Below are 15186 nucleotides of genomic sequence, written 5' to 3' on the forward strand. Positions count from 1 at the left end.
CCCCTTTCTCACCCTTCTCCCTCACTTAGTTTTCTTCTTAAATCCTCACTTGAGGAAGTGATTTGGTGATTTACACTTTTTAAATCCTTGATTCTACACAATTTCCACTCTTTCTCTCAAGGTAATTTTTTTTTCATGCGTTTTTCCCTCCTTTTCTCTCCCTCTGTTTCATCCCTCTGTTACCTCTATTTTCATCCCTCTGTTACCTTTGTTTTTGGCGTCAAAATAAGGGAGAATAAATTGCTGGACTTTGCCAGCTCATCAGGTATTTACAAAACTGCCATTGGTGAATTTTATGTTATTTACTATCCGACTATTAACAATTTTTAAAATATCTTCCTGAACTTGGATTGCTCTAAAATTTTAATCAAATGTAGGATTATATGTTATAAGATTTCTCATAAAATTTTAGTTTGATCTAACGGTCGGATTGAGCGTTCTGCTCAAAAGCGTGAAACTATTCAATTTGAGAAATATTTTTATTTTTATTTTATTTTTCAAGGTTTCACATTCTCCTCTCCTAATAAAATTTAGTCCACGAAATTTGAATTTCTTACCTACTTCAATGAATAAGTTTGGATATTTCCTTTTCATTTCTGACTCTCTTTCCCACGTGTCTTCTTCCATTTGTGAGTTTCTCCATAAGATCTTGACCAAGGCAACCTTCTTATTTCTTAGCTCTTTTTCACTCCTATCTAGTATTTTTATTGGTTTTACTTCTAAGGTCAAGTCCTCCTTGACTTATGCCGGAATTTGCGGCAAAAGTCTTTTTGGATCTATTTTTGCCTTTCGAAGTAAAGATGCATGAAACACATTGTGTATCTTTGATAGATGTGGGGGCAACACCAATATGTAAGCAACTGGCCCAATCCTCTGCACCACTTCGAATGGACCTATATATCTGGGTGCTAAGTTGCCTTTCATTCCAAAACGAATAATATTTTTCCATGGGGCAACCTTCAAGTATACTTGGTCTCCTACTTCAAATTCCAACGGTCTTCTTCTATTGTCTGCATAGCTCTTCTGTCTATCCTGAGCCCCTTTCATTCTATCTTGAATCATTCTCACTTTTCCCATAGTCACCTTCACCAATTCAGACCCTAATAGCTTTCTTTCTCCTACTTCCTCCCAGCACAGTGGTGTACGACATCTTCTTCCATATAAGGCTTCATATGGCGCCATCCCAATTGTCGCTTGATAGCTGTTGTTATAAGTAAATTCTACCAATGATAAGTGATCTTCCCATTGTCCTCCAAAATCTAAGATGCACGATCTTAATAAATCTTCTAACACTTGTATCGTTCTCTCGGACTGTCCGTCTGTCTGTGGGTGGAAGGTCGTGCTTAAATTCATTTTAGTTCCTAAAGCTTGTTACAAACTAGGCCACAACTTTGATGTAAATCTAGGACCCCGATCTGATATTATGGATACTGGAACTCCATGAAGCCGAACTACTTCACTTACATATAGTTTTGCCAATTTATCTACCGAATCTGTCATTTTCATTGGTAAAAACAGGGCAGACTTGGTCAATCTATTGACAATCACCCAGATTGCATCATTCCCCTTTTTACTTTTTGGAAGTTCGGACACAAAATCCATGGTAATATTTTCCCATTTCCATTCTGGAATTGGGAGTGGTTGTAGTTCTCCCGCGGGTCTCTTATGCTCCACTTTGACCTGCTGACAAATAACACACTTTGCCACATATTCAGCTATCTCCTTCTTCATCATTGGCCACCAATAATATTCTTTTAGATATTTGAACATCTTTGTGCTCCCAGGATGCACTGTAAGCCGTGATTCATGTGTTCACTCAGAATGTTTTCTTTCAAGTCTTTATCCTCTGGTATGTAAACCCGTTTCTGCATAGCCAGTATTCCGTCTTCCCTTAACTGAAATAGGGTCTCCTGTTTTAGCTTTATCTCACCCTTTATCTTCTCCGCTTTCACATCGTTCTTCTGAGCTTCTAAGATCTTATCCCATAACATTGGTCGGGCTACCATTTGAGCTAGTAGAGATCCATTAAGTCCCACACCCATCCGTGTCCTCAATTCCCCCAACTCTATCAATTCTTTTACATTGTTAACTGTCATCCCACCAATCACTGCCTTGTTCTTTCTGCTTAAGGCATCTGCTACAATATTTGCCTTCCCAGGGTGATAATCAATAACATAGTCATAATCTTTTATCAATTCTATCCACCTTCTTTGTCGCATATTTAATTCTCTCTAGGACATCAAGTACTTCAAACTCTTATGATTTGTAAAAATTTGTACTTGAGCTCCATACAAGTAATGTCTTCATATTCTTAATGCAAAAACTAATGCTGCTAACTCTAAATCATGCACTAGGTAGTTTACTTCATGAGGTTTTAATTGTCTTGAAGCATAAGCAATCACCTTCCCCTTTTGCATTAACATATACCCCAGTCCTTTGTTTGATGCATCACTGTATACTATGAATCCTTCTTGTCCTTCAGGTAATGTCAGTACTAGAGCAGTGGTTAGCCTCTTCTTGAGTTCTTGAAAGCTTTGCTCACATTCCTTAGACCATTCAAACTTAACTTCCTTTCGAGTTAATTTGGTCATTGGAGAGGCTATAGCTGAAAAGCCTTCTATAAATCTCCTGTAGTACCCGGCCAGCCCTAGATCGAATCTCAGTCACATTGGTGGGTCTCTCCCATTTCAGTATAGCTTCAATTTTCCTGGGATCTATAAATATGCCTTCTACTGAAACTACATGTCCTAAGAAAATTACCCTATCTAACCAGAAATCACATTTGCTTAGTTTGGCATACAACTGGTTTTCTCGTAACACTTGTAAAACATTCCTTAAGTGTTGCTCATGATCCGTCAAAGATTTGGAATATACCAAGATATCATCAATAAACACCACTACATACTTGTCTAAATAGGATTTAAACACTCGATTCATCAAATCCAAGAACATTGCAGGGGCATTAGTCAACCCAAAAGGCATCACTAAAAATTCATAATGCCTGTATCGAGTTCTAAAAGCAGTCTTTGGTACATCCCGTTCCTTGATTCTCAGTTGATGGTATCTCGATCTCAGATCTATCTTAGAAAATACTTGTGCTCCCTTAAATTGATCAAACAAATCATCTATCCGAGGAAGCGGATACTTATTCTTTACTGTCAACTTGTTAACTGTCTATAGTCTATGCAAAGCCTGAAGGTACCATCCTTCTTTTTGACAAACAATATAGGGGCTCCCCAAGGGGAATTACTTGGCCTAATGAATCATTTATCTAGTAGCTCTTGTAATTGCACCTTCAATTCAGCTAACTCTACTGGTGCCATTCTATAGGGAGCTCGGGATGTGGGCATAGTACCAGGTAGTACCTCTATAGAAAATTCTATTTCTCGTCTTGGAGGTAGTCCTGGCAACTCCTCAGGGAACACATCCGGGTATTCTTTTACTATAGGAATGTCCCTTAACTCCTTATCCTGCTTCTCATTGTCTACTACATAAGCTAAATAAGCTTGACACCCCTTTCTTAACAATTTTCTAACAGTCATTACAGAAATAATACTACCCAAAATTACCTTTCTCTCTCCCTTATATTCTACCTTCTTCCCTTCTATTACATTAAAAGTCACAATCTTATTATAACAATCCATGGTTGCATGGTGTTTACCCAACCAATCCATCCCTAAAATTACATCAAAATCTTGGATAGTCAAAGGAACTAAATCTACTTGCAAATTTTGACCTCTAATTTGTACATTACACCCCCTATATATTTCATCTATGTCTACCCTTTCCCCAAGAGGAGTACTGACCGTCAACCCTTTTTCTAACATACATTTTGGCATGGTTAGCTTATGTATAAATTTTGTTGACATAAAAGAATGAGTCGCTCTGGGATCTAGCAATGCATAAACTTGTTGAGCATTCAATGTAATCATACCTGCCACCACATCTGAGGCAGCTCGTACCTCCTCCTGGGTCATATGATATACTCTTCCTTGGGTTCTATTTCCTGTACTCATACTCCTTCCTCTATTTGCACTGACTCCGGATTGTGTAACTCGCATTGGTTCCTTTTCAGGTCTATCCACAGTTACTGATTGTTGATGACTTTGAGCTTGTCCCCTATTTGGGCAGTTTCGACGATAATGCCCCTTTTCCCCACATAAGTGACACCCTTCAATAACATATTTGCACTCCTTCCAGCGATGCCCCTCCTGTCTACAAACAAAACAACGCCATGGTGTCACCCTACAATCTCCTGGGTGGAATCGATTACACACTTCACAGTGGGGATGGTTTGAAGTTTCTTGTCTCATAATTCCTGCTGAACTTCCCCCTCTAACTTGCCCCTGTAGGGCTCCACCGCTAGATTGTCCACTCCTTTCAACTTGGAAGAACTTGCCAGTATTTCCTCTAAAAAACTGATTTCTGGATAATCCTTCCCCACTTCGTTTTGAAAGAGGTGACCTAGAAAACTAAGTAGCAGTCTCTTTCCTTTTCCCAGCTGTTATTTGCCCCTGCCTAGTTATGTCATGTTGGTCTACTTTCAACACTGCCTCTAGAGCTTGAGTAGCCTCTACCAATTCTCTCAGAGTCTTTGGTTGATAAGTGATCAACCCCTTCTTTAATTCCTGGGTCAATCCCTCTTTAAATCTCCCAATTCTGTGATGCTCTATAGGAATCAACACAGAGGAAAATGTAGAAATGCTTTGGAACCGTCTTTTATACTCCATAACTGTCATGTCTAGTTGTTTCAAATTCAAAAACTCTTGCTCTTTATTCCATTGAAATTGTGCTGAGTAGTATCGAATCTCGAACTCATGTTTAAAATCAACCCAGGAAAGCACCTCTCCTGTTCTCCTTTCCTTTACTGTAGCCCACCAAGTTTGGGCCTCATCAGATAGTAGTTACAATTTACTTGCATATCTTTAGGCACTGGTATCTGAAAAAGGGACTCGTCCACTTTCCGGAGCCATCGTCCTAAGATTTCTGCTTCCTCCTCTCCAAGGTATGGTGTATATCCCATTTCTCTCATACTTTTTACCCAATAAACCAAAGTCTTAACTCTTTCCGTGTTCACTCCTCCAATAACCCTTACCATACTAGCCACCACAACCCTCACTATCTGTTCTATAGAAGCAGGATCCACAGATTGCATAGGTGCCCCCAATGGCACTATAGGTTGAGGTGGATAAACCTGCTCAACCGGTTCTGGTCTATGCACTCTTGGCACTCTTGGTGCTGAGGATGCCGCTGAAGTACTATGTGATCCCACAAACTCTCTATGCCTTACCTGCTCCCCAAGATTATGAGATGCAGTATCCCCTAGGGGGTCGTTCCTTTGAGCCTCATTATCATTTTGTCCCCTCTTGGGAATAAGGTCAACCTGATCTTCAGCTCTAGCTTCAGCTCGAGTACGTGCCATTCTATATGAAAGATTCAAGTTCTATATTAGTAACTCTTGCTTTCTCTTCACATTCACATCAAAATACAACTTGGCTCTGATACCAATTGTAACACTCTATTTTATACATGTCAAATTCGTTGAAAAATTAGGATTTTTTTCCCATATACTTATATATATATATATTATCATTATTATTATTATTATTATTATTATTATTTGGCTACCAAAAATTCGGCAGAGTCTCCTCTGTAAATTGACCTTCCCAAGTGTCAACATCAACTTAAAACACAATTTATCCTGCATATTTATGATCCAACCATTATAGACTTATTCAACAGAAATCTGATTTCTCATCACATTATCCACTTTAACTTGTATCTTCACCATTTTGCATTCTACCAGTAGTGTCATATATCTTTTCTCTTCACACATAATATCATCAAAACAAGCATATTATAAAGTTATCTATATGCATACTGAAAATTCTTTAATGCCTACACAAAAGAGATTTAATTAACTAACAAGTGGTATATAACTTAACACTAATTACAAGCCCAAAAGACAACTTTAAATCCTAGTGAACTAGAAAATTACATAATCCACATATCCAAAATATACCTAGTAAGTAACTATCCACAAAAGAAGAAAATCAAGGTTGTCCTGCAGTATGAGAAGGACCTGCAACAAATACAACATAATTTATTTAGTAATACTAATTTCATTTATTTACACACACACACACACATATATATACTTTACACTTTTTTTTCCTTTTAACACCATAATTTCTAATACATTTTTTGTAGACATATTCTTCAACTTTAATTACTTGAGAAGACTTCTCCATTACCAAGCTCCATAGTTTGCTTGTAAAGCTTACTCTTTTTTTTTTTTACCACCTTGGTCCCCATCTTAATGGAAGTCCAAGTAATAACATAATTAATCTAGGTCTTCCTCAATTCTTGATCAAATTCATTACCATCTTAGCCATTTTACACATGAATGACTAAGTTTTATAACCACACCTTAGTTTCCGTTTTTACGGATGACTAAGTCATTTTTCCAAATCACCTTAGCCATGCCTTTGCAAATGGCTAAGTCAAATACTATTCACCTTAGCTTTCCACCACTTTGAAAAACTAAGTCAAAATTAATATTAATATCTTTCTGACCATTTAGACAACTAAGTCATATACATTATCTTTTATATTAATTAATTTTATTGATCGAATAATTCTCTTCATTCTTAACCATGTGCTCTCATCATTCTCTTACAACCATGACACAGTTCAGTTCTAATCATTATCAAATGTAAATAACAAAGACAACCCAATCATATATAAGAAAAACCAAAGAACAAATACAATAATTTTTACATAGTTAAAGAGCAAAACACCTACCTACAGCTCCAGGTGTTCGAGCTCGCTCCACTATGGTTCCAGCCACGAATGCTCCTCCTATAAATATAAGGAAGGTATGCTTGTTACAATATTCATATCCAGAATTGTAACACGTATATAATTTCATTGTCACGTTACATATTTCAACACTATATATACAATTAGAATTAAGGGGTAAAATCAGGGCTGTAATTCTATAGTTGGATACCCTCTTGCATAATTATTCTGTTTGCACAAACACAGGTTTGCCCACTATTACGGAACTTTGTTGCAAGCTGCAATGATATGAAATGATTTGATAAGATTACCACCACCATGACAGTACCTCCCAATAATGAATGCAAAATAAAAACACAATTTCAAAATCCTGAATCAAAGCCCCTGCAGTAATATGCTGTCCTGAAATCAGTAAATCAAATAGCTTCATCAATGTAATTCACACAATTAATTATACAAGCTTTATTACATTCCATGCTCCTCTTTTATTTCAAATGTAACCAGCATTGTTGTTTTTTTTTCTTCCATCCTTCATTATTTTGCATCATTATCAACCCATCCTAACACAATGTATCAATTTCAACAATTTCACATTTTTCCGTAAATTCTCTCCTAAGAATCCTAATTCAAGAAATCTAAGAACAATGCATTAATCTATTTCTTTTCACCCAAACTTGTTTAAACAACTTAGAACTCATTACCCAACACTAAAATGAACTTCGAAAGCTAACCTGGTGATGTTTTTCCTCCCCTTCAATTTTTCTTCTTTGCCATGACTTACGACCCCTTTCTCACCCTTCTCCCTCACTTAGTTTTCTTCTTAAATCCTCACTTGAGGAAGTGATTTGGTGATTTACACTTTTTAAATCCTTGATTCTACACAATTTCTACTCTCTCTCAAGGTAATTTTTTTTTCATGCGTTTTTCCCTCCTTTTCTCTCCCTCTGTTTCATCCCTCTGTTACCTCTATTTTCATCCCTCTGTTACCTTTGTTTTTGGCGTCAAAATAAGGGAGAATAAATTGCTGGACTTTGCCAGCTCATCAGGTATTTACAAAACTGCCATTGGTGAATTTTATGTTATTTACTATCCGACTATTAGCAATTTTTAAAATATCTTCCTGAACTCGGATTGCCCTAAAATTTTAATCAAATGTAGAATTATATGTTATAAGATTTCTTCTAAACCTTCAGTTTGATCTAACGGTTGGATTGAGCGTTCTGCTCAAAAGCGTGGAACTATTCAATATGAGAAATATTTTTATTTTTATTTTATTTTTTCAGGGTTTCACATAACTTCTATACCTAATTTTTGTTTCAGATCTCCACCGTTCAGAATCTATACGGAATCAGGAAGAATAACATATCCAAATTATAGCGTAATCCAACGGTGGCTGAAGGAGAAAACAGACAGCAAAGAAGACTGTCCAGATGTGTATTTTCCCTGATATTTTCCTCCCTTGATATCGCTCAAACGAGGATTGATATAGAAAATCCCTCCGGTGAAAATGTACATGACACCGATGGGAACAACATATCCGAATATTGTTCTGATCCAATGGTGGAAGGGGGAGTTATAGCTGTCGGATGTTCTGCCATCAATATGTTTTCTCTCCGGTCTCTCTCTAAACTCTCTTTTACTCTTGGCCCCCCCTCCAACAGAGAAAATAGAATGATATTTATAGTTCTAACATCTTGTTAATTGTACATTTATCCACACCCTTTTTTATCATTTGTATATAAACTCCCAACCTTTTGTTATTTGAATATTGACCTCTCTTAATCTTACGTATTCATTTTGTCCTTACAAATATTTTTCTTTTCAATAATTTAGTACTATATTCACTTTTCATTTCATTAATTTCACTATTTTTATCTTAATTTAGGTTTCTTTAATTTAATTTAACCTATTTTACTATTGGTTAAATTTCTTATCTTTTAAATACCCAAAAAAACTATAACTGGGGGTTTACAATATGACTTACCAAACTGCATACTAAACAGTTCAATTTTCAGGAAGCGCACTTATTGAGAGGGGCAACCACGAACCCCGAACGTGACTAGTCTCATCCTTTAAAAAAGTACAAGAATACCCGGATAAAAACAAAAAGAAAAAACTGCATACTAAACTTCTCGGAACCTAAAAACTTTAACAATATGTTAAGAATATGGAAGAAATTTCTATTTATTTAGCTCCTTATGATGCCTAAACCTTCTGATCTTAAGCAATTGCAAAATACCATGACCCCGAAGGCAAGACAGCCATCGGACACCAATGATTTTATCAAAGTACAGCAAGTCATCTTCAAAAGAAATAAAATAAACAATTCTAGAATGAATTTTTATATTTTTAAAATAAAAAATACATAAAAACACGTTACTTCTATCCTCACTGGTGAGAGCATGAAATCGGAACTAAATTAACTGTTACCCCTCCTCCATGCATAAAAAGTGGGTAGCAAAGCAAGTATAAACAATTTAACTGCTAAAAAATAAAAGAATTCCAAATTCACATAACCCACCTAATTACTTCCTTCTCCTGCTGCACAGTGCGAGAGCCTTTCCCTTTCTCGATGGGACTTGAACTAACAGCCATTTCAGTAGAAGGTACAGGCACTGCTGCCTTAGCTCCAGCCTCCTTCGCTTTAGCAGACTTTTTGCGACTCTTTTTAGTGTCTTTAGCCTCAATAAAGTTTCCATCATCTATAGATTCCACACTGGTAGTTGTGACTTGTTAAGTAGTTAGGCTATATAAAGAGTCATAAACTTCCATCTCTGTATCATTAGACTTCGCCAAAACAACTTCTGCCAATAAATCATGCAACTTGCTTTTCTTGCTCCTTGAAGACGGTGAAGTTTCTGCTTTTCCCACATTTATCTTAGTATTATTTACCTCTCTCTGAATCTCTCTAGAAATTTTTGGGATGGCCACAACCCCTGCCCTGTGAAGCCAGCTGCATTGTTGGCAAAGTCAACAATGTTAGGCACCAAATTGGTGCTGCAAATTCAACAATGTTGGGCACCAATTCGGTGCCACTTGCAGCACCAATTGGTGCCCCTTTGTCCTTTGCTTGAATGCTTGCCTATAAATAGGCAGTGCATCCAAGCTTATTTTGCACATCACAAGAGAGGAAGAGAAGAGTGAGAGAGGGAAAGTAATCCCACAAAATTGTAAGGTGTTTGTGAGAGAGTAAGTGAGGTGTTTTCTCCTATTAATAGAGAGATTTCAGTTGTTCTCCTATTAGTAGAGAGAGGTTGTAATTCCCACATTACTTAGTAAAATCCTTCTATACTTGCCCGTGGACGTAGCCAAATTGGGTGAACCATGTAAATTCTTGTGTGTCTAATTTCTCATTTTATCTTGTCCCTTACCTTTTATCTTGTCGGATTTGCATGCCAGTATCCTAACAGTGGTATCAGAGCATTCTGGTTGGTGTTAATACACAAAAGTTATTCGTGTATACGGTACTATTCACGTCTACGACACTATTCACCTATACGACACTATTCATCCATACGGTACTGTTCACATACGTTACTGTTGGCGTATATAGAAAGTCAGTGCGGTGATTAAATACAGTCTAGGAAGTTCTGTCTAAGGAGATTGGGTTTTAAGCGGGACCGTTTGTGACCCCTCCAATCTTTCCTGGAAACTTACTTAGTGAAGTATTATTCACACGATACTATTTCTATATACGTTACAGATCTGTGAAACGGTGATAGCTGAATAGATCACGGTGAATAAAATGGCAGCAAAGTACGAGATTGAAAGGTTCAATGGGAGCAATTTCTCACTCTGGAAAATGAGAATCAAGGCAATCTTAAGGAAAGACAATTGCTTGGCAGCAATTGGGGATCGGCCCGCAGAGATCATTGATAATGCAAAATGGAATGAGATGGATGGCAATGCTATTGCTAACATACATTTAGCATTAGCCGATGAAGTATTATCAAGTGTGGCGGAGAAGAAAACAACTAAGGAGATATGAGAGACTCTAACAAAGCTATATGAGTCCAAGTCTTTGCACAATAAGATTTTCTTAAAGCGGAGACTTTATACCCTTCGAATGGCAGAAACCACGGCGGTGACTGACCACATCAACACAATAAGGACTCTATTTTCACAACTCACTATGTTGGGTCAACAAATAGAGGAAAGTGAACGTGCAGAGCTTCTACTTCAAAGTCTTCCAGATTCGTATGATCAGCTCATTATCAACTTGACCAATAATATCCTCATAGACTATTTAGTCTTTGATGATGTTGCAGCCGTCATCTTGGAAGAAGAAAATAGGCGCAAAAATAAAGGAGACAGAAATAGTTCAAACCAAGCAGAGGCATTATTGGTGTCAAGAGGGAGATCAACAGAGCGTGGCTCCAGTGGGAGTCAAAGGCAAGGGAGGTCCAAATCAAGAAGTAAGAAGACTGTGAAATGCTACAACTGTGGCAGAAAAGGGCACTTTAAAAAGGATTGTTGGTTTAAAAAGGGTATAGAGAATACTGTAGAGTCATCAAAACCTTAAGGATGTGTTGCGAGCACCTTAGAAGATGGGGAGGTTTTATATAGTGAAGCAGCGACAATCTCTACAGATAGAGAAGAGCTTACTGAGGTCTGGCTAATGGATTCAGGAGCAACATGGCATATGACTCCTAATCGAGATTGGTTCCATACATATGAACCCATCTCTGGAGGCAAAGTGTTCATGGGTGATAATCATGCTTTAGAGATTGCTGGCATTGGCACCATCAAATTGAAGATGTATGATGGCTTAATTCGTACTATTACAGGAGTGCGTCATGTGAAAGACTTAAAGAAAAATCTTTTGTCCGTGGGACAATTTGATAGTCTTGGCTGTAAGATCCGAACAGATAATGGAATAATGAAAATTGTCAAAGGAGCGCTGGTAGTTTTAAAGGCGAGAAAAACAGTTGCAAACATGTTTGTATTAATGGGAGAAACACATCATGGGGCAGAAGCGTCAATCGCATCAGCTAGTCCTGCAGAAGAGAAGACGATGATGTGGCATCAAAAACTAGGCCACATGTCAGAGAAAGGTTTGAAAGTTCTCTCTGATCAGAAGTTACTCCCTGGGCTTACAAAGGTTACTTTACCCTTTTGTGAGCATTGTGTTACAAGTAAACAACACAGGTTGAAGTTTGGCACATCAACAACTAAGAGCAAATGCATCTTAGACCTGATTCACTCTGATGTTTGGCAAGCACCGGTTGTATCCTTGGGAGGAGCAAGATACTTTGTATCATTCATAGATGACTTCTCCAGGAGATGTTGGGTGTATCTAATTAGAAGGAAGGCAGATGTGTTCGCAGTCTTTAAAACTTTCAAAGCGCGGGTGGAACTTGAATCTGAAAAGAAGATCAAGTGTTTAAGGACTGACAATGGAGGAGAATATACCAGTGATGAATTTGATAACTTCTGTCAACATGAAGGTATCAAAAGGTAGTTCACAACGGCATACACTCCATAACAAAATGGAGTGGCAGAGCGGATGAACAGAACTCTATTAGAAAGAACAAGAGCAATGTTGAAGGCTGCAGGTCTAGGAAAGTCATTCTGGGCAGAAGCAGTCAATACCGCCTGTTATGTGATAAATCAATCTCCATCAACTGCAATTGAGCTGAAGACACCGATGGAGATGTGGAGTGGGAAGCCAGCTGATTATTCTCGATTGCACATATTTGGAAGTCCTGTGTACGTGATGTACAATACTCAAGAAGTAAGCAAGCTGGATTCAAAATCCAGAAAATGTGTATTCTTGGGATATGCTGATGGAGTGAAGGGGTATCGCTTGTGGGATCCCACTGCCCACAAGGTAGTCATCAGCAGAAATGTTATATTTGCAGAAGGTAAAATACAAATGGAAGAACATAATAGCATTATAAAGGAGACTACAGCAGTCCAGATGGAAAATACTCAGAATCATACTTCTTCTGAAGCTACACCAGAGCATGAAGAACAAGAACAAATAGAGTCTGAAACTCCTGAAGTTCGACGGTCAACTCGTGAAAGAAGACCACCGGCTTGGCACTCAGAATATGTTACTGAGAGCAATATTGCATACTGTCTTCTAACAGATGATGGAGAGCCATCAACTTTCCATGAGGCTATCAAAAGCACAGATGTATCTATGTGGATGACAGCAATGCAAGAGGAGATTGAAGCTCTACACAAGAACAACACTTGGGATCTTGTTCCGCTACCACAAGGAAGGAAGGCCATTGGCAACAAATAGGTTTACAAGATAAAGCGTGATGGCAATGATCAAGTGGAGCGGTACTGTGCAAGATTGGTGGTGAAAGGATATGCTCAGAAAGAAGGAATAGACTTTAATGAGATATTTTCTCCAGTGGTACGACTTACTACAATCAGAGTAGTCTTGGCGATGTGTGCTATATTTGATCTTCACTTAGAGCAGTTAGATGTGAAAACTGCATTTCTTCATGGAGAACTTGAAGAAGAAATTTATATGCTCCAACCAGAGGGTTTTGCTGAAGTAGGCAAGGAGAACTTGGTTTGCAGGTTGAACAAATCTCTATACGGTTTGAAGAAAATGATGTTTTCATCATTTTGTTGTTGTACGTGGATGACATGTTGGTAATAGGCCCCAACAAAGATCGAGTCCAAGAATTGAAGGCACAGTTGGCTAGGGAGTTTGATATGAAGGACTTAGGACCAGCAAACAAGATTCTAGGGATGCAAATTCACCGAGACAGAAGTAAGAGGAAGATTTGGCTTTCTCAGAAGAATTATTTGAATAAGATCTTGCGACGCTTCAACATGCAAGATTGTAAGCCAATTTCCACCCCACTTCCTGTTAACTTCAAATTATCCTCAAGTATGTCTCCTAGCAATGAAGCAGAGAGGATGGAGATGTCTCGAGTACCGTATGCATCAGCAGTGAGAAGTTTAATGTTTGCCATGATATGTACAAGACCAGACATTGCACAAGCAGTGGGAGCAGCTAGTCGATATATGGCAAATCCTGGTAGAGAGCATTGGAATACTATTAAGAGGATCTTGAGATACATCAAGGGTACCTCAGATGCCACCTTATGTTATGGAGGATCAGAATTTACTGTCAAGGGTTATGTTGATTCAGATTTTGCTGGCGACCTTGAGAAAAGAAAATCCACTACAGGCTATGTGTTCATAATTGCAGGAGGAGCTGTGAGCTGGGTCTCTAAACTTCAGATTGTTGTAGCTTTATCCACAACAGAAGCTGAGTACATGACAGCTACACAAGCTTGTAAAGAAGCAATATGGATGAAGAAACTTATGGAGGAGCTCGGGCACAAACAAGAGAACATTCTTTTGTATTGTGATAGTCAGAGTGCTTTGCATATTGCAAGGAATCCCGCGTTTCATTCAAGAACAAAACACATAGATGGTCAATATCATTTTGTTCGCGAAGTGGTGGAAGATGGAAGTGTAGATTTTCAGAAGGTTAACACAAAGGAAAACCCAGCAGATGCTTTGACCAAACCAGTCAACACTGACAAGTACATATGGTGTAGATCCTCTTATAGCCTAACAGAAACGTAAGCAGCATGAAGATGACAAGTATAGAAAGGATAGAAGAATCACAGATGATTAAGTGTGAAGACTTGATTCACTCATCAAAGTCTTCAAGTGGGAGAATGTGAAGTTAGCTGCATTGTTGGCAAAGTCAACAATGTTAGGCACCAAATTGGTGCTGCAAATTCAACAATGTTGGGCACCAATTCGGTGCCACTTGCAGCACCAATTGGTGCCCCTTTGTCCTTTGCTTGGATGCTTGCCTATAAATAGGCAGTGCATCCAAGCTTATTTTGCACATCACAAGAGAGGAAGAGAAGAGTGAGAGAGGGAAAGTAATCCCACAAAATTATAAGGTGTTTGTGAGAGAGTAAGTGAGGTGTTTTCTCCTATTAATAGAGAGATTTCAGTTGTTCTCCTATTAGTAGAGAGAGGTTGTAATTCCCACATTACTTAGTAAAATCCTTCTATACTTGCCCGTGGACGTAGCCAAATTGGGTGAACCACGTAAATTCTTGTGTGTCTAATTTCTCATTTTATCTTGTCCCTTACCTTTTATCTTGTCAGGTTTGCATGCCAGTATCCTAACATGCCCAAGGAGTAGGTGAGCTTGTGTGGTGGACAGAAGTGCTGATCTCAGAAACTGCCATGCCAACCTGAATCTTCCTTTGTTCTTCCTGTTGAATTTCCAAAAATGACTTTGGTTTCAAGCCAGGAGCAGGTTTCCAAACACGCTGACTTGATTGCATCTGCATGCTATGCACTGAGACAGCAGACTCAACCAGTTTAGATTCACCCTTAACTTCTGTGGCTCCAACATCATCTCCAGAATTGATTGCAGGTGATAAGTTT

At 38.2% G+C, this 15186-nt stretch overlaps 1 protein-coding gene and 1 long non-coding RNA gene across 4 annotated transcripts in view; both read left to right on the top strand.

The window, feature by feature from the left end:
* Window positions 1–15186, top strand: part of LOC7455672 (uncharacterized) — a 45444-nt gene that overhangs the window by 11400 nt on the left and 18858 nt on the right. The window contains exons 3-4 of one of the 3 annotated variants that reach the window (XM_052447022.1): window positions 4076–7847; window positions 8122–8611. The exons of 1 other annotated variant lie outside the window; for it this stretch is intronic. In XM_052447022.1, coding sequence (XP_052302982.1) covers window positions 4076–4180 — 105 coding nt within the window. In that variant the 3' untranslated portion in view covers window positions 4181–7847; window positions 8122–8611. Of the gene's footprint in view, window positions 1–4075; window positions 7848–8121; window positions 8612–15186 lie in introns of those variants that run through there. One more of the 3 variants, XM_024585701.2, reaches the window with a different exon arrangement.
* LOC127904280 (uncharacterized) lies at window positions 9924–14875 on the top strand. The gene is made up of 2 exons (XR_008057287.1): window positions 9924–9976; window positions 14691–14875. It is a non-coding gene; the product is annotated as an uncharacterized LOC127904280 (long non-coding RNA).

The sequence above is a fragment of the Populus trichocarpa genome, chromosome 14 (assembly GCF_000002775.5).
Source record: "Populus trichocarpa isolate Nisqually-1 chromosome 14, P.trichocarpa_v4.1, whole genome shotgun sequence".
NCBI classification, from domain to species: Eukaryota; Viridiplantae; Streptophyta; class Magnoliopsida; order Malpighiales; family Salicaceae; genus Populus; species Populus trichocarpa.